Source organism: Lepidochelys kempii, chromosome 2, assembly GCF_965140285.1.
Source record: "Lepidochelys kempii isolate rLepKem1 chromosome 2, rLepKem1.hap1, whole genome shotgun sequence".
NCBI lineage: Eukaryota > Metazoa > Chordata > Testudines > Cheloniidae > Lepidochelys > Lepidochelys kempii.
The window spans coordinates 185,319,674-185,344,000 of NC_136381.1; the positions used below are offsets into that span (position 1 = coordinate 185,319,674).

The 24,327-nt window shown below is 37.3% G+C and overlaps 1 protein-coding gene across 8 annotated transcripts in view; it reads right to left on the bottom strand.

Annotated features, from left to right (window-relative positions):
* ARPP21 (cAMP regulated phosphoprotein 21) overlaps window positions 1–24,327 on the bottom strand; it is a 173,313-nt gene that overhangs the window by 110,381 nt on the left and 38,605 nt on the right. For all 8 annotated transcript variants that reach the window (XR_012157455.2, XM_073333012.2, XM_073333016.2 and 5 more), the window contains exons 2-9: window positions 19,052–19,220; window positions 17,003–17,205; window positions 16,203–16,244; window positions 15,328–15,417; window positions 11,081–11,231; window positions 9,647–9,725; window positions 8,170–8,229; window positions 7,043–7,183 (exon numbers count right to left, since the gene is read on the bottom strand). Coding sequence is in view for 7 of the 8 variants with exons in the window: in XM_073333012.2 (XP_073189113.1) it covers window positions 7,043–7,183; window positions 8,170–8,229; window positions 9,647–9,725; window positions 11,081–11,231; window positions 15,328–15,417; window positions 16,203–16,244; window positions 17,003–17,170 (731 nt within the window). In the remaining variant the exon portion in view is untranslated. The remainder of the gene's footprint in view (window positions 1–7,042; window positions 7,184–8,169; window positions 8,230–9,646; window positions 9,726–11,080; window positions 11,232–15,327; window positions 15,418–16,202; window positions 16,245–17,002; window positions 17,206–19,051; window positions 19,221–24,327) is intronic.

Consider the following 24,327-nt stretch of genomic DNA (forward strand, 5'->3'; position numbering starts at 1 on the left):
GTAAACATTATATCTGTTGTCTTTATTGTTTTATGGATTTTTATCCTATTATTTGTTAGGACCATAAGATGAGTGCTTTGTGTATTAATAAATATTAACAAGGACGCTATTATTTCTCAGATATGCAATTCCCTTGTACTCTAGTTGTGGATGTCTGACAGGCATAATCACTGCATACATATTTCTCAATACCAGTGTAGTTTGTGAATCCTTGAGTCCTAATTGTGCAACAACGACTGTTAGTCAGAATGCAGGGATTTGCTTTATCACAGTATAATTGTATCTCAGTAATAAAATAGCAGTCAAAATATAGCCAACACTGGAAAGAGAAATTCTTGCAATGGGAGACTTTTGTATGAACTAAAATAAATTGGTTTATAGTTCCTTGAAGCTACAAATTTTGGCCTACAGAACCTCACACACCACACAAAATAAAAGAGAGAGAGATGTTTGTATGTATATCCTCCTAGATCATGAGTCATACTACAATGAGTCTGACTTCATGAGATCACTGCCTTGATCGTGTTCTACTTACAATAGAGACAATATGATTTTTTTTAAAGAAAACGTGCAACAAAAAAGAGTTTGCAGAGTTAACTGTGCTGTGTTCCAACAAAACAATGTCCGCACCTTGTCACTGAGGTTCACTCATAACTAACAAGACATGAGCATTCGCTTACACAAATATAAGACTACAGAATATATACCTGGCTGAAAAAGAGCTGCAAACATTTTTGTTTGTGTCAACTTACTTATAACCTCCTGCCTCCCCCTTCTCCTCGGCAAATGCAATCTTAAAGAAACAAAAATCAGTCAAGGGGAAAAAAGCACATGTTGATGTGTACCCTGGAAGTCATAACTTGTGGCTACTGAGCCTATAATGTAACCAATCCCACTATTTCGGTACAAAACCAGTATCTTTTAAATCCCAATATGCTTGGCATGCCTGGATTGGGGGTCGGGGGAGAGATCTCCATTAAGAGCTAACCCCTGTTGTTGAAATTGCCTTTTTCACTGAGTGCCATTTTATAAGGATGTCTTAAAGAGTCTATACTATTTGCAAGAGCCATACCAAAAAAAAAAAAAAAAGCTCCATGTACCTATATAGGTATAATGCTTTAGGCACTACCTACACAAAGAATGCTTTTAAATGCAAAGCATATATAAAAAAAACCTACTGTGGGCTTTTCTATTTTTTGCGGGTGGGTTAGGAATGGGCAATGTCATGACTGTATTTGTGACTCAAGCCACTCAGACACAGAGAAAATAGATGGATAGAATATCCTACAATACTTTTTTTAGTTATGACATGGATAGTACGTATTGTATAGTATGTATAATTTTGCTGACACAGTTCTTAAAAAGAAACTCATGAAATACATACAGTAGCTGTCAATACTACTCCAAGTTTTGGATGTATCCTGAAGACACAAATAACCTTCCAATAGGGCTACTATGACATAGCATTTCTATAGCAGCAGAGTAAAATAATGTAGAGTAGAACAAAATATCAATAGGCTGTTTTACTACAAAGGTTAGAAGGTATATAACACTGAAAAAGGTTATAAAAAAATAATCCTTTCAGCTATGACTTTGTAAAGTCTTAAGGTTCACAACATATGTGCCCTTTGGTAAGCTCTCCAAATTCAGAAGACACTTACTAAACACAATTGCTGTAATTCATTCACACCGTACGTCCTGAATGCTGAGTAACTCTGCTGTATGTCTGAGCAGGTATATATGCAGCTGTGTGTGTGCGCGCATCTGTAAAAACATATTTTGCACACACCACATGTGAGGATATCCATGTGGCAAACTGCAAAGCCAAATTAAAATCTGTATTTATCAAGCACTTTAAACACATCGCCTGCATTCTCCCCACTTATCTATCTCCACTGAGATAATCAGTCTGAATATACAGACAGAGATATGTAAAATTACTGACAACAGCTGCAAGGCTCTCTTATCTATTTCTATTTTTTTTTAAATATGGCATGTACAGAATAAAGAGGTGGCACATACAGTTTTTGTTGGCACTCATTTGGAATGTCCTGCATAATACATTGCCTCCGTCTCAAATTTATGCTTTTATCATACTGCATTGTCATGTGTTCACATCACATTTTGGTATAGCTTTAGAGAGATGATAGACAGACACAGATGACAGACAAATATACATACAATGGAGTCACTATAGTGATATTACAGTTAAGAGAGTAAGATACTTTCCATACTAAGCAGCATTGTGACCATCTCCATCGAACGTTTGCAAAAACTTCTGTTCTGCATAATATTTCACATGTACTCCTTGTCCAGAAGGTAGTTTTTTGGAAAGTTTTTAGATTTTAATTGGACAGGCCATTTTTAGCTTTTTTTAAATCCAGTCATAATTCAAAGCATTAATATAGAGTATTAAAAGGTTTTAACCCACTACTCCTTTATATCTGAACTAGTGCACAGGACTATTTTTATCATCGAGTTTGGATGAAGAACATTTAGTTATAAGAGATGATCTCTCTATGCACATTAAAATTTCCACGAGAAATCTGGCAAATCGCCGCTTTTCTTTTTTCTTGTAGTAAGTAAATGTATGTCCTTTTGATTTACAAAGACAGCCTTCAAAATGTCAGAGGATAACTAGGGTCCAAACCTCCATTAGGGTCCACTAGCTTGGACTTCAGTGGAATGCTGCTGATGCTCAGGAATACAGAGCAGACAATTCAAATCCCAAAAGAGAATAGGATGCTAGGAATATATATTTGCCACTATTAATTTAAAAAAAAAAAAAAGCAGCGCACAGGTTGCGCAGGCAGCAGCAGAATATTCACACAAAAATTACGTTTTCTCCTGATCTCACGCTATTGCAGCTGCTTTCCTCCTCCCCCGCCCCGATAAAACTAGCAGCCTCCACAGCTCCTCAAATTCTTGCCTGAGGCAGGTACGTTCACACACTCACACTCACCTTACAGTGATCCAGGTGATAACAGAAATGTATGCTTCAGAGGAAGGTAGAAAACTCCAGAGTGTACAAGTATGGAACAACCTGCCCACAGTTTCTTCTTAACCCCAAATAATTGGTGGATGGTTTATGCCCTTAAGCACAAGGGTTTCTATCCCACTAAATCTCAACTGGTGCACAAAGAGGCAGCAGAGAGAGGATGCTATCATATCACGCTATCCGAATCTTCACCCCACTGGTACATGCTGGTAGAATCCTCATTCCCCTCTTGTGGGGGCCAACCAGCCGCAGAATATTCACACAAACCCTCATTCAGCAAGATGAGTAAGCAGTAGCACCTTCGCCCACAGCAATGACTTGGCATCAAACCCAACCACTCACACTCACAAACACGTTAGGGGGCTCAAGCAAAAGATTTTTTTAAAAAGGTAGTAGAATCTGTGAATTCTGGAAGTACTTATGACAAGCTTTCTTCCCTGTTCATTGTGCCAGGCTGTGGTGCTTTGGGATTCAGAATGTGCTACCAAATGAACATCTGAAAAGAGGAAGAGGAAGCAGCATATTACTCTAGAGCTCCAGCTTCCTTTGGAGTGCATTGCTTCTGGACTGTCTGGCCTTCAGGTCAGGCCTTCTCTATTGTATATGAACTTACATATGTAATGTGGTCAATATTTATCTAGGTTTAAACTACAACTAACATAAACCACACTAAGCAATTTCTCCATCACTTTCAGAAATGCTTCTGTTCTGGATGTTTTACACTGGCTAGTTAATAGAGTCAGAAGGTTCCAAGAATTGAGTTCTGGTTCTGAGCTACGTAAAACTGTTCTCTCGGAGAACACTAGAGTCTAACATATATAACATTGGAACTTTTAAAAATCCTGGACTCTGCAGAATTATTACTATTGTGACAATTGTGGGTTATGCCAATGGAGCTTATGACTTTACTGAAACCTGGAATATGGAGTTTATGGCAACTACAAACTCTGAAGGTAATACTGGCGAAGCTTATATTTCGGGTCAATGGAAATGCTCGTGGGTTGAATGTCCAGGCATTCAGTGGGTATTACCAGCTGTAAATTCCTTCTCCTCTGTGCTGACTCTGGCCACTAAAAAGGGGAGGGACAATAAAGGCTCTATCCAGTCCTTACCATTTTCCCACCCATTTATTCTGGGAAGGGAGTAAGTGAACAGGTAGCCCTGCTTATCCCTGTACAGTCAGACCTAAGGTCTAGGTAGCCCTATGGAAGGATTCAAGGGCTGTTCTCACTCTCTTGCTTGTTGACTGTGTAGCCCATGTCACAGTATAACCCAAAGGGTTTGATCCTGCTCCCATGAAAATCCTATGAGAAACTTCCAGTTGATAATGGCTACATAGATGGCCAATAGGGATTTCCAATATCTATTTTATTAATTTATATCGTATACCTTATTAAAAGAACATTTAACTGATTCAAAACCATCTACCTGTTCACACAGCTAATCTGCGTAGCTCCTTATTTGCTATCACTGTTAGTTTGTTTTAATGTCATTCTAACTTTGCAGTTTTTCTATTTAAAATACTTGTGGGAATACTATTCCTCTAAAATAACAAAACTGATTTCAGTTTATATAAAGGTCCGCCACTTTTTCATTATTTTTTTAAATCAGACATAGTGTAATTCCTTCCTTCCTACACCACACAAACTAATAATTATGCATCCTATTTCTCCTGACAATAAAATCCCAGACTCTGTCAGAAAAAAGAAATTTTAGAGGTCTCCTGCATCTGTGAAATTTAAAAAAAAAAAGACATTTACAAAGCCTCATTTTAGAACTGTATCTTAAAATATTATCAATAATATACTACATGCTGCATGGTAGAAGAATGTGTCTTTAGGGTTAGGCAATCCCTCCTTAAATAAACTTTAAAAGAACAAAAAACAAACAAAAAAAACATTCAGTTTTACTTAGTGCTAATGAAAGAAACCAGACTGTGACAATGAGGAAGGCTGGAAATTTCTGTTTCTCTGTGGAACAAGTACACTATGGACAGTGCCAGGACAAATTTTCCCACATGGTTCTATCCATGTGCCTTAACTATGACCTGCAGAGAGCACCTCCAGAGTAAAAAGCGTACTTCAGTCTGCAAGACCATTCAGTTTTTGGCCTCTCCGTTGAGCCTGCCAGCAAAGGTGCCAATTAGTGCCAGTTTCGACGCTGGCTTTGTAAACAATTTAAATGATTCTCCTTGCCTCTCATACCAGCCCATGAGCCACAATATCCAATGTGAAATCACTCAGACTTTTCACCTAAGCTGTCACATAAATTTTAGACCACTGTTTGGAATTTAATTCCTGTTGAGAGTAGGTTCTGCAACGCAATGTAAAGCAGTTCTAGTGCCACTTGTCTGCAAGGTGCATGTCAAGGCAACCAACTGAGCCCAAAGCACAAAAATCACTGTCAGCGCTAGCCAGAAAGAGAACTGAGCTGTGTGCAAAATTCTACTGCTCTTGTTGCACTGCGGAGATGATGCATATGTGAGAAGAAAAGGACATATATATATAGGAATGAATAAAACCAATGAAAATGTAAGGTTTTTTAGGGGCTGCTCCAAATTTTTCTTAATTGAATGACAGTAGTGGTATGCTAGATCTCTCTCTCCTCTGACTCCCTTACACACAAACACACACACATATGCCCCCCCAACACACACACACACACGTACGTGTGCACACACACAAATGCAGGTAAGCTGGAAAGGGAGATCTGATATGAGAGTGAGGGCGCTAAAATCAGGCCCTGAGAAGCCTGTAGTACTTGAATAGTGCTATGAAAAAAAGTGATTATGATGAACTGCTGTCTAGCAAAGATCTTCATAAATTGTAATTTTGTTATTTCTCATTCTCTGCAGCTAAATCTGTATAAGTTTCCGCGTAGGAGCCAGAAGCAGGACATACGGCTGCTTCCATGAGCTGCTTGAGCCACCCCTCCAGCGCCCCAACCCCCTGCCCCAGCCCTGATCCCCTTCCCACCCTCCGAACCCCTCGGTCCCAGTCCAGAGCACCCTGCACCCCAAACCCCTCATCCCCAGCCCCACCCTAGAGCCTACACCTCCAGTGAAAGCCCTCAACACCCCCCGCCCCAACCCCTGCCCCAGCCCTGATCCCCCTCCCACCCTCCGAACCTCTCAGTCCCAGCCCAGAGCCCCCTCCTGCACCGCAATCTCCTCATCCCCAGCCCCACTCCAGAGCCCCCACCCCCAGTCAGAGCCCTCACTCCCTGCCACACACCAGCCTGGAGCCCTCTCCCGCACCCTGAACTCCTAATTTCTGGCCCCACCTGGAGCCCACACCCCCAGCCAGAGCCCTCACTCCCTCCTGTACCCCAACCCCAATTTTGTGAGCATTCATGGCCTGCCATACAATTTCCATACCCAGATGTGGCCCTCGGGCCAAAAAGTTTGCCAACCCCACTTTACCCACTGACTATTGGATATTTTTAATTTCATATGTATATGATGCAGGGACCAAACAGTTTTCACACCCCCATTACAGATTTATAATCCAGAGTGAATGAAGACAAATAAAAAAGTTGAAAGTTAGAAGAAGGGGGAAAACTATAATCTGTGAAAAAAATAAAAGGTGACACAGGGGAAAAATATCTGTTGCAAAACAAACAACTCAATAGGCAGGAGTGGAAACTGCAAAAAAGAAGAAATGGAAAGAGGGAACAGGATATCTTCCCAGCATCTTTGTGTTATTTAAAAGTACCTGTACTTCATAACCTGCCCAGCTCCAGGCAACATGTTAAGCAATAAATTGCTTTCTATAGCTATGGGGTGGTGTTAGAGGGTCAGCAAAACATTCCACTCCAGAGGCACTATATAAATTTCTTGACTCTAAACAACCGGATTGACTCTTTTCTACATATTTCAAATCCTCATACAATCTTCCAAGGAGAAGACATAACGACACTCTACACCAGAATGAGTGATAAATAATGCTCAGCATTACAAAAATGGAATTTTAAAATGCCATGTAGCCAGGATGCAAATTGACCCTTATGAAAGGGAAATAAGAAAAGCACAAGGCTAGTACTTACATTCTAGTATTGCTGGTCTTGTTGATAATTACAGATTTTCCAGTTTGATCTACATTGTGATCCATTCCAAAATAAGCTGCCACTCTGTGCACTAACATCCTCTGATAGGACGACATCTGAGGGAACTTTTTATAATGATTACTGAAAGAAAATATCACACTGATCAGTTACGTGATCCTCTCTAAAATATAAAATACCTTTTAAAACTTGATTAACTGTTTTTTCCTCTGTTCAATTATACAGTATACATCTATGCTGCAGGTAAGCAGTCAGTCAACTACAATGGCTGGTTTTTAAAAAGTGCTGGATATATTTATGGTCAATAATAAAACTGGTACTTTTACATGCTAAATTAAGATAATCAAATCTCATATTTTACAGCATCAGCTGACTGCTGCAGGCGTCAGGAAGGACTCACTTGCCATACACACTTTCGCCCTATGTAAATGTTGCATAAATGGCTAAGGATATCATGAAAGTTTTATGCCTTCCTCCAAAGCAGCAGATACTGGGTAATGTTTGAGACACCAAGGGGCTATTCTAGTACAACAAATCTTCTTTCTTCTATTTTAAAATGTCTATTTTTCCCCCTCAAAAGTCAGGGGACTTTTTCAATCGGTTTGTTTTTAACCAAGTTAAAATCTATAATTTTATTATAAATTGTAGAATATGTGAGAGCAGAACAGGGTTTTGTCTCCCTTCAAACAAAAGCTTAACTTTATTTTTCACCACGTTAAAAATACCTTAGTGAACAGAGCAAATTGCATGACATAATATTTGATTATATATCCCCCTCTAGAGATGCATGCTTTATGTCCTATGCAATGAAAGCTTTACAATTATTTTTGAGCATAAGTGACTGGAACCAGCTGGAAGTCATTAGAGAAATATAATAAAAATGAAAAGCCTTGCTTTTTGTTACACCTACTGCAGTGGCTCCTACTGACAGTTATTAGAGAGGAATCTAGGGGCCTGATTTTGCAAGGTACTAAACTCCAGCACAGTGTAGGATAGGCCTCTAAGTGAGCACACATCTCATAAAAATATAGCATTTACATATGCTTTATGCAAAAGATACATGTGGCATGCAAATATGATAAACTAACCAAATACTGAAATTAACTTACTTGTTGTCACTAATAAAATCTATAATTTCCTGTTCCATTTTTAAGAGTATCATTCTGTCCCTGTAAAAATAAACAGCAATTTGAAGAGTCAGCTACAAAACCATTTTTAGATACTTTTAGGATACTTCAAAAACAAATTATGGAAGTTTCCCTTTATTAAAAATGATGTAAATATTTTAGTTAAAACGCTGACCTCCCTTGCATTGGTGAAGCTGGGGAAAGACTCTAGTTTCCCCTTCTCCCCATCCATACCAGAGCAAGGCAAGATATGGACTTAAATCTCTTCAGCATTAGGGTTCGGCCTGGTAGCACTCGCAGCCTCAAAGGACTGCATTCAGGTGGTTGAATAATGTTGGTATTTCTTTTTGGAACAAAAGTAAGCTGTAGAGATAGTTGAAAAATTTCCATCACAAATTTTTTGGATGGAAAATTGGATTTTTGACTAAATTCAATGTGTCATAGAAAGTGTGCACTTTCTGTAGCAAATTTCAACTTCTTGTCTAAAGAAATCAAACACCCCAAACTCAGAATAACCGCTTTCCCTGGTGCACCACCGTGGCTCAGCAAGAGGGGAGACCAGGATGCATCATGGGACACGTAGTCTGAACAGGGAAGCCACTGAGAACGGGGACATGAGGCACCCAACAACAGCTTCCACGAAGAACTGCTGCAGCATTGCCAAATCCAAATTTTCTCTTTTAAACTGCAAGTTTTTGATCTTTTGCTGAAAAGTTGAAATTTTCCACAAATATACCTCCCCACACGCACCATTTATTTAACAGCCCTAGTAAGACACCTTACAGAGTGCATTGCTCTCAAGCTCATTGAGCTATTACAGCTTGGACAACTCAGGGACTTTTTGCTTTGAAGGCCAGAAATGTGCCCTTTAATAAGAAATGTGAATTCATGCATTTTGAAATCCCATGGATTTTTAAGCCCCTCTGTGGATGGGGTAATGGATAATTTACCTAATTATTTCTTGATATCCATTAAGTGTAGGATGAAGCTGTGCACACTGAACAGATTCAGTTGCAAAGAGTATGTAAAAGATAATATATAAAAAATCCTGATAGAAACTTTTTATATATATTTAGGATGAAATTCTATTTTAAGATGAGTTTGCAGTTCCAAATGAAGACCATGGGTGTAGTGAGGCTAGAAGTTGGCACTCACAATATGATCTGAGTTGCAGAAACCTCCAATCACATAGGTTATAATATACTAGTGCTAAGAGTCTTTAGATGGAGCTGTGCAGCAGGGAAGATAAGCAGTGACCAAATTTCAGAAAAAGTAATTAAGCAATGGGAAACTGGAAAGCCTAGGTGTAGAAATTTATTGCTTTATGGCTTCTTGCTCAGTTGAGATGCTTCCATTATTATTTTTCCTACAGCATTCTCTAGAACTAGAATTATAAGATGCTTAATTGCTAGAATTCTAGGACTATACCAGGAGTTAACAACATGCCGGAGCTACTTACCTGGGATTATTCTTTAATGTGTTCACCAGAAATTCATGTAAATCTATGCCTGTTGAGTCGGTATATTCTTGGCTGCAATCTGAAAACAAACAAACAAACCAAAACGTTTCATTTCAGAAGTTAAGCCAATTTCTGTAAAGCAGACTTGGTTTTCCAGCCAGCAACCCAAAAAATATATTATAAAGAATAATGTACATGCAGGTTATTTATTTATGTGAACAATCTACCCCACAAAACAGCATGAGGAAGTCTGTCTTTTCTTTGCATTGTACTAATAAGTGCCACAACTGAAGCAAACAAAGTTTTGTCCTTTCTGGAATCACAGGAAATATATAATGTTACCCAAATTCCTTCCAACTTTCCCCTTCTTACTGCTGAATATCCAGTCCTGACTATAAATACATCTTTATATATTGAACATATTAAATTAGACAAAGTGATATGCCTTGCCACTGGGAATTCAAAATCTTTAACAGACTGGAATCTAGTGATGTCTAAAAGTGGGTAGATGACAATGGCATGTGACAGAGTATTTAGAATTCATTTACGGCATAGGTGATTGTGTCTTACTCAAAAGTAAGGGCAGATCCTCAGCTGGTCTGAATCACTTTACTGAATCAGCTTCAGTAAAGTCAAAGGAGCTATAACAATTCATACCAGCTGAGGATCTGCCCCTGAGTAGGCAATGCTTATCCTTAAGAGACTACAGTGTAGTTTTGTAACATGATATAATCATAGGTATAAAAATAATTATAGTTAGAGTCACTCTGTGCATACCTGCTGTAGTAAGGCATAATTATAATATGTGATAGATAATTCACTAGTGTATTACAGTACACGGACCATGAGTTAAGGTTAAGGGCTACGGGTGGATTTCCAAATAATGTTAATGGGAGATTCATCTGTGGGCCGAAAGCAATATATAAGACTAAGTGTTTTGTGTTGCTGCTAACAAGTTGTACAGTATACTATGATTAACAGAAAAAAGTTGTACTTTCATAAAATATTTTATGTAAATATTATAATCGCATACATAAATACAAACACATTACACACACATACACACACCCGACACCAAACACCTCTTACACAAAATCTCTGCTATGCTCTGTTAGGGGTTCTACTCATAATACAACTGTAATATATATAATCTATATATCTCAAAACCCATCATTTATATGAAAAACTCCCTTTTTCTTATCCATATAAATTTCACATGCCACATTCCCTCTTTTGGATAAATGCATTCCTACTGTATGTGTACTTAAAGACAGACAGATTAGATAACGAGAAAGATAGAGAGAGAGTTCACATATGCACACAGGTATAATACATATATACCCACAGGTACATACATTCCTATGCATGTCCAAGAATTTCTAGATGTGACCATAATAAATAATTGAAAAAGGATTAAAATATTTTGAAGTTCACCTTTTGATAACATTCTGATCTTGGATTTTTCACAGTTTTTATCTTTTTCTTTGTTTTTATCCTTCTCTTTTTCTTTCTCAGAGTCATCTTTACTAGATTTATCTTCTTCTTGTAGACTGGGGAAACTCGAAAGCTGTAGTTGTATTGATTCCTGTTGAAAAAAATATAATAATTTAGGGCCAGATTCAATAAAATTTACATGGATTCCAATCTGAAGAGATTTGCATTCGGGAGTGCACAGCTAGAAAAATTGAAGCCAGATATAATTTTTTCCTACTGGGTAAAATTAAATCTTATTGGGAGAATAATGCATTCTTTGGCCCAAATTCTGCCCTCAGATGTGTGTGTGTGCTGCTCCCACTGAAGTCAGAATTTCTTCCTTAATATTTGCAAACTAAGACCTCTGAGTTTACAAGTATTAAAGATACATTATTCTCCACTATCAGTAATTAAACTTTTCTCTCAATAATTATAACACTGGAAGTACATTCTTATAGGTGTTCTTCTTCCCATAAACCATTCTATATCTGAAGAGATATTGCAAGTGCTAGATAATGACCAAAATAACTTCCACAGAATTTTTTTTTGCAAATTCATATGAAGTGCTATGCACACATACAGTGTTATAAAATTTAAACTCACTTTTCAGGCCCTGAGAATTGTTTAGCTATCAGGTTTATCAAGTAAAAAAACATCTGTAAACATAGCCCTTAGCAAAAACTTAAAAAAAAATAAAAAATGAGTACTGCAGTTTTCAGTACAGTGGGTGTGCTAACTGAATTTTTCCAGTGCATCAGAAATCCATGTCCTAAAGATTTTGACATTTCAAAGACTGCGAATTCCTTTGAAGCTGCACTTGTTAGAAAACTGGGAATTCATGGTGTTTGGCCTTTTTTGTTTTGCTTTTGTGAAATCATTATTTTCCACTTACACTGACACAGGATTTTTCAGACAACAGTAAAAAACGAGTTGATATTCAATGAAATGTATTGATAAACTGATAATGCTGTGACAAACTTCAAAAGAATGGAATCTGACTACAAGAAGGAAAAGAAAGTATGGCTAAGTATTCACACTGTTTTGAAGAAAAATGAACAAAATCAGATATTAAAGTTTTGTAAAAATACACTGCTTGCATCAAACTGGCAAAATCAGTAGTATTAGAAGTGCTTTTAAACACATTGGGGGCCTGCATAATCGGTAAGCTACAGCTGCATCATGATGACGTCCAAATTACCATGTATTAAAAAAAAATAGCCTGATTGCTGATGTACAGAAAAACAAATCTCACTACAATATTTTACCCTAAAGGATATTTTTCAGAAGCAGAACATTAGTAACTCAAATGATGCCTGCAATAACTATTACAAATCTTAGAGTTATTAAAAATAACCACTATCAGACACCAAAACAAGTGTAAGACAAAAATCCTAGCAAAACTAGCTATTGGTGTCACAGTAAGACAGGAAGTCAAAACTGCCTCTGCTGAATCGGTGTCTTGATGAAGCTGAAATGTGGTACAGAAGACTTGAGATGCAAAGCACTGTAAAAATGGAAGCAAAGTCCTGTGGCAAAATATTAATTGGGGTTTATTTTCTCAATCTCTATTTTTGTTACCATAAGGCAGAAATGTTAGCAGAATGCTGCACTGAATATAGAAAGAGAATGGGAACTCTCAGCCATATGAAATAAGGACATGCAGGAGACTGTCCGCTAACTGCTAAGTTGCACTTAATGGACTGAAGTATGTTTTCCTTTCACTTGCTGAGGAAAAACTGTAAGTAAATGTTTTGTTCTGATGACAGGACTTTGTATGAATCAGTGCCACAAGATCCTTCAGAACAACTTCAGATTTCCTGTGCTATATAATGCTGGGTGATTCTGTCATTAGTTCTTCAAAACAGACGAATCGTATGGAATTGGCATCCTCAGCACTTTAATCCTGAACTATTAAAATGGCTATTAAGATGCACCTATTTTGACGAGAAGAGAAAAATGACAGACTGTACACATAGCATAAACACACATGTAAACGTACAGTATCTATTTTGTGTTACACATATACGATTCTGCGTATAATATTTGGTTGCTCTTGAAGAAACACACAAAAGGGCTGTAGAGTCGTGAAAGCAATCTATTATTTTTTTGTTATATTTATTTTTATTGATTTTTCTCAATAGTAAAATACAACGTTAATAAGTACATTGATACAAGGTAAGTATAGTGAATAACAAAAGAAATGTTCAAGTTGCAATAATACACTGATAAGTCAATAGTATAACATTAGAGGCAACATTCCTTTTAAGTAAGGACATAGTGAATCATCAGGTAAGCGTTCAAGATCAAGTAATACAGGTAACAAGATTTTTCCTACACAGGAAAATGAAGGCAAATTTTCAAATATCAATACAAACATCAGGGTTGCAGTACAATCCATACTCTGTAGTTCTGGCAATGTACCATACATTCTCTGGTAATCAAAACCCTGTGCTTTGTAAACCGCTAAGATAAACTAATAAAAAAGTAATTCAAAATAAACTCAAAATACGCTTCTTTCTCCTTTAAAGTAAAAGTAAACCATTTCAAATGGCACAACATTTCCAGTATCCTTCAGCCAGTCCAAGGAGGAGTGTGCAGGTCTAGCTTTCCATTGCAAAGCTAATCTGCATTAGTAAGCAAAAGGCCAATATAAGAGCAAAGCATAGTTTCTATCTACTCAAGTATTCAGAACCAATGGTCTTTACATGAGACAGATGTTGGGAGTCCAGGGGTACTTTAACTCCTGTGATCTTTTCCGTATAGTCAAAGAATTCTTCCCAGTAACTCGTCAGACCGGGGTAGGACCAGAGGATGTGTACAAGTGACCCCTCCTCTGTCTGGCATCAGGGTGCAGTTTGGGAGAAGTATTTTATCCCAAACCCTGCCCACCTTTATGGATTTAAACACATGTTCTCTGCAGTACATTATCAACTACCATGCGATGTTTAATACAATCTCTTATATTTATATTATTCTCCTTTTCATTCTCCATTAAACAATAGAAAACACAAATAAAATGCAGAACAAAAGCCACACATTTTTGAATAATGCAAGTTAAGCTAAAAGCATAGTATTTTTTTAAATATATACCTACAACTATAAAATAACCTGTCAATTTCCCTACTGCATAATCATCATTGTAGAGCAGTGAGAACTTGGAGAAGTTCAGCTGCTAAACAAGATCTGGTTTTTGGTCTTTCAAAAAATAAATATAAATGAATGAATGAATCAATGAATGAATAAAATAAATAAATAAATAAAAATCCTCTCCACCCTTATGAGCCTATGGGGAGAGTTCAATTTGTTGCATTTCAAGTCAATAGAGGAAAGTCAAAGAAAGTACACTTAAAAGTGATTGTTTGTTTTGTTCTGAGCTCACAAAAGTCATTTTTCTCCATCTCTTTCTCTCTATGGCTAATCTCATTTGCCAATAAAACAACTGAATCTCCAAATACCAATGCTGGAAGCTTTTAAGGTTTTTTATTATTATTATTATTTAAAAAATCTTGTTTGTCTGGTCAAGTGAAAATGATTGTGACAGTTTTTGGTGGTTTTGGTTTTGGGTTTTTTGTTTTGGTTTTTGGAGTTTGTTTTTTTTGCAAGCGAGCCTAGAAGAACTGTTTTCCAGAATCTGAATCTGTGGGATCAAATTGCCAAGATTTTTTGGTCAAAAAGTTGTTTCTTTGAAATAAATGGAATACAAAATGGAATCCTACTCAGAATAATGCACCCTCTCTTCTCTGCCAATGTATTTATAGAGAGTCAAGATCTGTGTAGTATTATGAAGCGCATACTGGGGGACCGATACATAATGGATCTCAGCTGAACTAGAAACCAGAGTGAATTTAGAACTGTATCTGGTGTAGCCTCAAAAGAGATAGCCTTAGAGAAAAGAACAATTCTATCTTTTATTTTATTTTTAATTTTAATCTGAATTCTTTTGAATTCTTTTCCATTTGTTGAAATTTTCAGGGGGTCTGGAAAAAAAAGCAAACAACACCCTGTGACATACTGTAAGACTACTTCAATATTTCAAAATAAAGTACACGCTAAGCCAGATAACTTCATAAAATCGTGTGCATTGTCAGATGTAAATTTTTTTCTGCTTTCCCCAAAAATATATTGTTAAAAGCCCAATTAAGTAACATGATCATGCAAGTGAAAGTGGAAGTCAACCATGCAGCTAACAGCCATGATTTCAGATGTACCTGATTATCATGAAGACCTTCTGCTCCCAGTCGAGGGGATGATTCTTCGCACACAGCAAGACTCCGGACCAGTTTCCCCTTAGCTCCTGACTGAATAAGATAGAAAGAAAACAAAACAAAGGAAACTACTGCTGACCCCAAATCTGCAAATGTGCCAACCATCCCAATGAATTTCAAATAATCAGGTACTTGTCCAGCAAAACTGCATTTGCTTGAGATGCAAGTGCATGTATGTGATAGACAAAAGATGAACTACAGCAGATTCTGCCCAGCCAGTCATTTGATACATGGGTTTGGGCTTTTAAATACTTTTGCTACACTTCACCTCAGCTGAAAATCATAAAAGTAAAAACAAAAAAAATCTGGTAACGTAGTCAAAGCAACAACTCTATTTTCTGTAAACAGCAATAGAGCTGAACAGTGACAAATTTTAAAAGTGGTATTGAAAATGTTGAAAATGTTATTTAAAAAAAGAACAGCGAGCGAGCTAGCAGATTTCACACTAACTAGCTGCCTTCCTCCTACTCAATCTTTTTAATCCCTACAGCTTTAGAAACTTGATTACTCCACTTAAATAAAATTCAAACAAAACACTAATTACAAAAGAAAAATTAAACGCGATTTTTCTTCCCCATTTGCACACACACACACATACACAGATCACACATACAAGTACATGGCAAGCCCAGTAACCAACGTATGACTGCTAAAGAAAGGGGAGATTGACACTTAATATCTTGTGGCACAAAAGCAGAGGAGTTTCACATGATTATGAAGAAAAACTGAAGATAAAAGCTCATTGTTGTATATGAAAACAGTCACCTGAATGGAACTTTTTATCACCTGTCAGCTCCGCATGCAATGTGAAACCTTACCTTGGATCTCTTTTTCTGCTGGTTCTGGTTTACGCCTCGTTTCTGTGCGTAACAAATAATTGTCACTTTAGTGGAAAATGCACACAATAGCAATATCAGCATACTTCATTAAATCCTTCTCAAAGCAAACCTTTATCATCATTTGCTGATTGCAAAGTAACATTCCTAAGGCAACTCCAAAGAAGTGGGAAGCCAAGAATTGCCTCTGCTGTATGCATTAATCTGATTGATATAAACAAGATGCAAACTTGATGCTTTGCTGTGGTATGCTCAAATACTTCAGTATTGTCTTTTTATCATGTTTTGTAAGCCTCTCTCCCTCTCCAAACTCCTTCCCCTTTTGAGCTTCGCAGTAATCCCATAAATTGCAGTCCCTCTTTCTTTTAATATCCTTTTAAGGTAAAAAAAATCATCTTGTAAAGACTCAAGTTTTTAATGATCTTTCTTTAGTTTTGCATAACAAGAGCGTCACTGCTTTTTTGTTGGTAATAACTGTTATTTTTAAAATTAAATTCACTGTAAAATTAAGAAATACAGCAGTCTCTATGAATTCTGTGAGTCATCAGATGAAGATAATGTCCTAAATATCCCAAGACAAATATTTTACTGTATTTATAATGGGTACCCAGTAACGGGCTCCTTCGCAATTAAAAAATACTACCAATTATATAACAAGAAAAAAGAAAAGAAAAGCATGAGGAGAGAAGAATAGAAAAAATCTAGCCAAACAAAAGACAGTGGAAATAGCAATGTAACAACAACACAGTTTCATAGCCATCCAAGGTCCTTCTTCCTCTTACCTGGAGGTCCGTCTTGGCATCACTCAGCTTCTCCTCCTTTTCCTCTGCTTCCAAGCTTTCCGTTTTATTAATGATGTAGTTCTCTGGGGTCGCATCAGAGATGGTGGACTCCTGCTCTTTGGCAGCTTCCTCTGCTGTCTCCTGGTTCAATTTACCTTGCTCAGACATTCTCCCAGACAGAAATTAAAACAAGATTCGGTGACCTGGACAGTCGAGACATCCCCCCAAAAAAAGAGGGAGGGAGGTGAAATTTTTACTTTTGTTCTCAAAAAGCAAAATGATTTCATTTCCTTTGATAAACAAACCACAATAACAAACTCAGGAGTGCAGGGCAATACACTCCAGCAGAAAAACAAATATATTGAATCGACACTGGGGAAGAGTAGAGTAGAGATACGATAAATAAAACAACTTGGTTTCAAACATGCTTAGTGGTAGAGAATGTAAACCACAGTTAAGGTACGTTAAGCCCTCACCCCTTGCTCTCCTGCCACAGCCAAGGAGTTGCTGCAGAGGTGAAGACCGGGATGGAAAGGATTTTTTTTCCCCCCTAAGATAAGTCAAATGGATGTCCCATTTACACTTCCGGGTCATAGACATGTCAGTGCTCCCCTCCTCCAGCATCTCTCTCATAATACATACACATACAAATAAAGCACAGCCAAGAGGAGGAATACTGCAGATTTCTATCACTCAGGTATTGTCTGGCGTATAGCGAGAGAGCCAATACATTCATTACAGGCACACAGAAAATTAAATTCAGTTAAAGAGGTAATAATTCAATATAAATATGAAATCTAAATTTGGCAATAAAGCTCTTAGAGTCAACATCTCCAGACATCAAACTGACAGCTCCATTATTAAAATCATAAGCCTCTTCCCAAACCCCATGTCACGCTCCAGCACTATGGAAATCCTACTGGAAGCCCTTGGCAGGTAGCTCTAATGAAGATATCTTAACTGCACTGCATTACTCTCAGCTCACAATGAACTGTTGTACAGAAGCTCTAAAAGGCTTTTCAAAGTTAAAGCCTATTATTATTTTTCCTCTCTCTACCCACAAAACACCCTCCCGACATCTCCCCCACTGATCAATTGTCAAATGAGTCTCATGAATAATTTAGCTTCCCTCCACTCCCGCCCCCCCTTTCTTTTTTTCTTGTTTTAAGATGTGTCTGAAAGAAAAACAACTGCAGTGGAAAGGGGGAGTTATTTCAGAAACAGATTTCAGTGCAATAGCTTGCCCTTTCCCAATAGTGTAACAATGGTTATTAGACAAAACTATATTTTGCCATGTTTCTTTTACAGCTTGTAATAAACATTCAGCACTTTTTTCCTGTCTGTTTTTTTGAATGGAAATGCAAAGCATTTTAAAACATCAGTCATTTGGATTTAGAATTCTACTACTATCTGTTTTAGGCATGTTGAAGAGGTTCCTGCATAAAGATATGTTTCAGAGTAACAGCCATGTTAGTCTGTCTTCGCAAAAAGAAAAGGAGTACTTGTGGCACCTTAGAGACTAACCAATTTATTTGAGCATGAGCTTTTGTGAGCTACAGCTGTAGCTCACGAAAGCTCATACTCAAATAAATTGGTTAGTCTCTAAGGTGCCACAAGTACTCCTTTTCTTTTTACATAAAGATATGTTACTGTTCCATCTCAATTTGCAACAGATTGGGGAGATTTAGCAAAATTAGATTTTCTGAACAACTGTGAGTTTCATACCTGTGTGTTTATGAATACTGGGATGGGGCTGTGAGTTCACCATCTATACACAGTACAATTCATAGGCAATTCAATGAATTTCTCAAAAGAAATGTATTGCTGCCCAAAGGGCCCGATTTTTTTTTTTTTTACTGTAAAACATAATGTTGCTGGTTAATTTTTGGCTGTTGTGCACTTACATGTGTAACTCAAATTCACTGAAATGTTCTCACACACGTCTTTAGTTGTACATTGTATGTATAGCAGATCCATACTCAGAAAATATTCACAAATACAAACAATTATAGCCAGCAGACTAACAACTATAACAAACAAGCCATGTACCTTCAAAGCAGCTTTAATTCTCGACGTCTTTCTAGCTGCTTCTGTTGCTCTTCAATGGTTAAATCCACACAAATGATCAATGACAACATGAGTCCCATGTCCCCACTAACAGTTCAGAATGCCAGTCTCCATGCTCTTCCTTTAGACAGTTTTACAGATCATCATCAACCTGGAAAAAGACAAAAAGTAAATAATCATGGTAATAATCATGGTAGGGTTAAGGATGCAATAAATAGGACCAGATTTCTAACACTAATGACCAGCTTCAAGCAAATCACTTTCACAGCTTGATCCAGCTCCACCTGTCTCAAAACTGCCTGCTTCTTCTCTAATGAAGGCTAGAGCCGGCTGTTCAAGTCATAACAGCTCCTACGCAAAGAGCTAAAATTATCAATTGCATTATGCACTGAAGATTACTCACTTCAATTTTAACCTTTTTTAGTGAATTCTAGCACTTTTCACATGAAAAATTAAGATAATCTATTTGCTTCAATGGAAATCAATATTATCTATGGGCAAAAAAGTCTTCTCTGCTTTTTAACCAAAGCCTCAGCCCCAATTAAGGATTTACACAATATTTTAAAGAGGCTTCATGACTGCTTTTAGGAAGTAATCTCGATAAGGGTACAGTTCATTTACATATTGGTTTAATGAGGCGTATCTGTCAAATAAAAGCTGAAATGATCGGGGGAGGGACCACGAAAAACCAATTCCCCCGAACAATGGAAATCGGCGCAAACTTTCCTTTAGGCAGAATGTAACAAAACAACATCTCTCTCTCTCTACGTTATTGCTCAGAGAACAAGACTGCGGGATCAATTACTTCAGAAATGCAATGCAAATGCCATTCATCAGGACTGTTATTGCCAGCTGAGTATGGGGTTTGACAGAAAAGGAACATTTTGAGAGGGATTTACAAACTATGGTCATGTGAAAAATTGTCATGATGCAAATAGTCTTGTTGAGATTTCCATATGTGCAGTGGCCACGGTAATTTGGGGGAAGGAGATAGAAGAAAGGCAAAAACACCCCCCAAAGGAACAGAAATACAGTTCACTTGGTGAGAAAAACAAACTGCATATTATCAAACTCTTTTACACTTTTTCTGATGTACCTGGTTTTAAATTGCAAACAATTGGAACTGCTGTACTGTGTGGTATGATGAATTGTATCTCACAACCCATTTAATTTAGCTAAACGCTACAATCAGAACTGGACTGTAACAAATTTTTAAGATCATATTCTGATCTCTCCAGAAATTCAGTGCTGTGTAGGCAAAGAATACTTAGTTACACCGCCTTTTATATTTTCCAAGAAATAAACATAAATATATATTTTAAGATTGTATCCCTCATTCCCTAAACCAGTAAATAATTTGCATACAGCAATAAAACTACTCATTGCAGGATCATTAAATTATCCTCTCAGAAAAATTTACTTTTCCGCGGTCCAACGCTAAGGTGAGGGGACAGTAAAACAACCTTAATAGAATAGAGCACAGCAATTATATTTAGGAATTCATATATAAGTGAGCCTACTAGTGGAACCGATAGAGGTAAAAAATTAATTCACTGACCCAATGAGATTGGCAGGAAGGCAAACTACTCCCAAGACCCATTTTTGCCCCTACCTCAAAATAAAAAGCTGATCTAGTATATCTCAATTCAATACAAGAGTCAAAAAAAGAAAGAAAAAGACAGAGCACTGTGAAGTCCAGAAGCTCCAAAGATATGAGGGAAATAGAGGTAGTTGTAACAAAACCTCACCAAAAATTAGCATCTAATTTCAGGATTCTACACACTTTTTGCAGCACTGCCACATATGATAAGCTAATATTCACAAAAAGGCATCTCAGATTTCCTCACATTCACCAGCTAGAGAAATCTGCCAAGTCTCCAGCAGACAACAACACTTCTGGTCCTATGCCACAGATCTCAAAATGCAAATCTTATCATACCTGTTAGGGAATATTTTTATCAATGGAGACCCACACATTGTTACGCTTAAGATATCTAATGCCAATATGAGCTAATGCCAAGACTTCGGGAACTCCGTTGAATATCAGATATTGAACAAAAGATACAGACATTTCACCAAGATTGCATAAAAGTCAGTGGGGGAAGAAGCACACACAATGCTTGAGCAGCATCTCTCAGACCTGCCATGCCAACACTTTTAAAAAGATAATAAAATTATACTCTCAGCATGCATTTCAACATTTTGTTGTAGAAAACGACCCAGGAAAAAATGGATTTTTGTGAGCTGAAATCAAACAATCTTCAACGGGTATATACTGACATATGGGCATAGGAATTTAAGCAATCATACAATTTCATGGGGACAAATATTTTTGTAACCATTTGTAATTATTCCCTGAGCCAAGAGAACAATTGAAGTGAAGAACGGGGTGGGATATCAATCACAGTTCTGCTTTTTCATCCTTCCTCCAATACAAATTTCTATTCATTTTGGAGGAAATTTGCATACAGTGGTTATCATTCATATTACAATATGTGAGATGTACTTTTAGGCTGAGATTCTCAAAGAAATCCATGCTGTACTCGCTCTCTCTGGGAGCTGGACTCCGTTAGGCAGCTCTGAAATCCCCAGTGTTATAGAATAAACTTTAAGGTATATATTAATAAGTGAAAATAGTCAGAAAAATACCTGTATAATGGAACCCTTTGACTCCAAATATGTTTCTGCTCCCTGTGCATATTCAAGATATCAGTTTATTTAATGATCAACACAAATATATTACTATTGCTAGCCCTGCAGTGTCTATACAGTTATGGAAAAAGCATGCTGGATTTTTCTTGGCATTAAACATCAACAAAAATGTTAGCTATGTTCTTACTCTCCATAGTGAAGATTTGACAGTAAGAGGCAGAATAAATGCAGTTCTTTTTTCAGTCTCTAGGCTGAGGTTGCAAAGCTTGTGACTAGAAAAAAAAAATCTAAACTTGCAAAGGGAGCAAGTTTTATAGGAATTGCTGAGATTTTTCAAGAGACAAGGCAGATAAGGTAATTTTTATTGGACCAGCTTCTGTTAGTAGAAGGTATAGGCTTTTGAACTACACAAAGTTCTTCTTCAGGTCAGGGAAAGGAATCAGTGTGTCTGAGCTAAAAACAAGCGGGACAGAGTTAAGCATAAGGAGGTCACTGTGCCCAAATTGAAAAAACTTGAAAATCCCACACAAAAAAGTCAGAGGGAGAAAACAGGGCACCCAACAATACCATTCTTAGAGAGCCATTTCAATAAAAATAATGTAATGGGTTAATAAACCAGTTTCAAGCACCCCATGATGGGTGGATACTATGGAAATGCAGTTGTCATCTGGTAAATTTATTAATAAAAAGTAATTTATTCCATAGTAACTGGGGGCTCTCCCTACCCATGGTTTGTGCTGAGCCCAGGTGAATTGGTGAGGATGCTACGTGAATTCAAGGGAAATGAGATTGCATGAGTGTTAAACCATGTACCATAATTTATTCATAAATAGCACATACCACACTGATTGAGAAAAAAAACGGTTAAAAAAAATTTAAGTGCAAGGCTTTAAAAAAAACCTGCCTGGAAAATGAAGTGATAAAAAATGTATAATGCAACAAAGTGGTGAGTGAAAACTTTCAAGTATCAATAAATACATTTGCACAATAATCAACACAAGTTGAAACAGAAACAGTCCTCTGACACAATGTGAGAAAGCTCTCTATAAAGAAAGTTACCAACCCCTGTACCAATATTGGAGAGGTAGGTAACATCTAAAGACACTGTGTATTAAAAGCTTGAAAACAAAGTTTGGGCCTGATTCTGTGTTCCCTCAGCTCCTACTGATGTCTCCTAAGAATGCCCATTAACACATCAAAGGATCAGGCCTCACACCTGTAAGGCAATGAACACTCCTCTCTAACAGATTTGAGGGTGCTCTTCGGCGACATTCAGCACCTGCCAGGATCAGACCCCAAATCACCAATACATTCTCTAAACAGATTTGCTAAGTGAAAAGGCTGAAGAAGTGCTTGTAGGGTTAGGGTGGGCAACAAAACTGGAAAAGGGATGACACAGCCTGTGACTGGATGTTTGGTTCCCTCCCACTTCTCAACTACATTAATTTTACAGGACAGGACCCGTATCCATCCAAATACTCAAAATATGAGACCACACAATAGATTTTGACAGATGTAGTATTTCAGAGGATCCATGAAATATAGGAGCATACATTGGGGATTCTCTCTCTCCGTAAAGAAGTGTCACTCATAATTCCCAATATACATGATTCAAATATAAAAAGGCAGCCCTCACCAGTAATTAGTGCTCTCCTTGGAATCCTGGAAACCATTGGAAAATTTATTTTATTCCCCTTCTTTCCTTCCACTCCGCCCCCGCCCATGACCGAGAGGAATTAACAGTCCTCTTCATCTTGATTGGTCCATTGAAATATGTGTTAACTATTTATGTCAAACAACCTGTTCCACCTTGTATTTAGCTGAGACACTCTGAGTATATTTCCCAGAACTGAGGAAGAGCTCTGTGTAAAGTTCAAAAGTTGTCTCTCTCACTAACAGAAATTGATCCAATAAAAGATATTACCTCGCCCACCTTGTCTCTCCAATATCCTAAAACCAGCACAGCAACAACAACACTGCATACAGGAAAAGTATTACAAAAAACGGCTCTGCCCAGATTGCTCTCAGGGTTGTCAACTGTTGTGATTTCTAGCATGTTATTTGGTGTTTTGTTTAAACACAAACTCCTGGAGTCAAGTGATTATGGGAAAATTTCAATTTTAATTTAAAAACAAATAAGCTTTTTTCTAGCCCTCATGGTTGCAAGGAAAAGCTTGAAAATATGATCCTTAAAGACTCAAAAAACAGAAGGCAAATAAAAATCCATTATTTATGTTTAAAAACACAATTTTTAACCAAACGCATGATTTTTTTAAACTCTTTTGGTTGGCAATGTCATGCTCTTGCTTTTTCTCACTGCTGTCTCTATATCCGGCAGATCAGAAACACAGATATACTTGAGAGAAAAGACAAGAACAAGTTCTGGATCTTCACATACCAGGTTATGAATAATCAATCAACCCCAGACCCACTATGGAAAAACAAACGGAATGCAACTAGTTGTTCAATGACTCTTAAAAGGCTGAAGTTGAGTCCTCAAATACAAAGATTGGAAAACATTTTAAAGATGATCCTAGTGTTCTTGTAGCTTTGGTTCTCCACGCACAAAACAAATGCTGCAATGGCAGTAGCAAATCAAGTTTCTC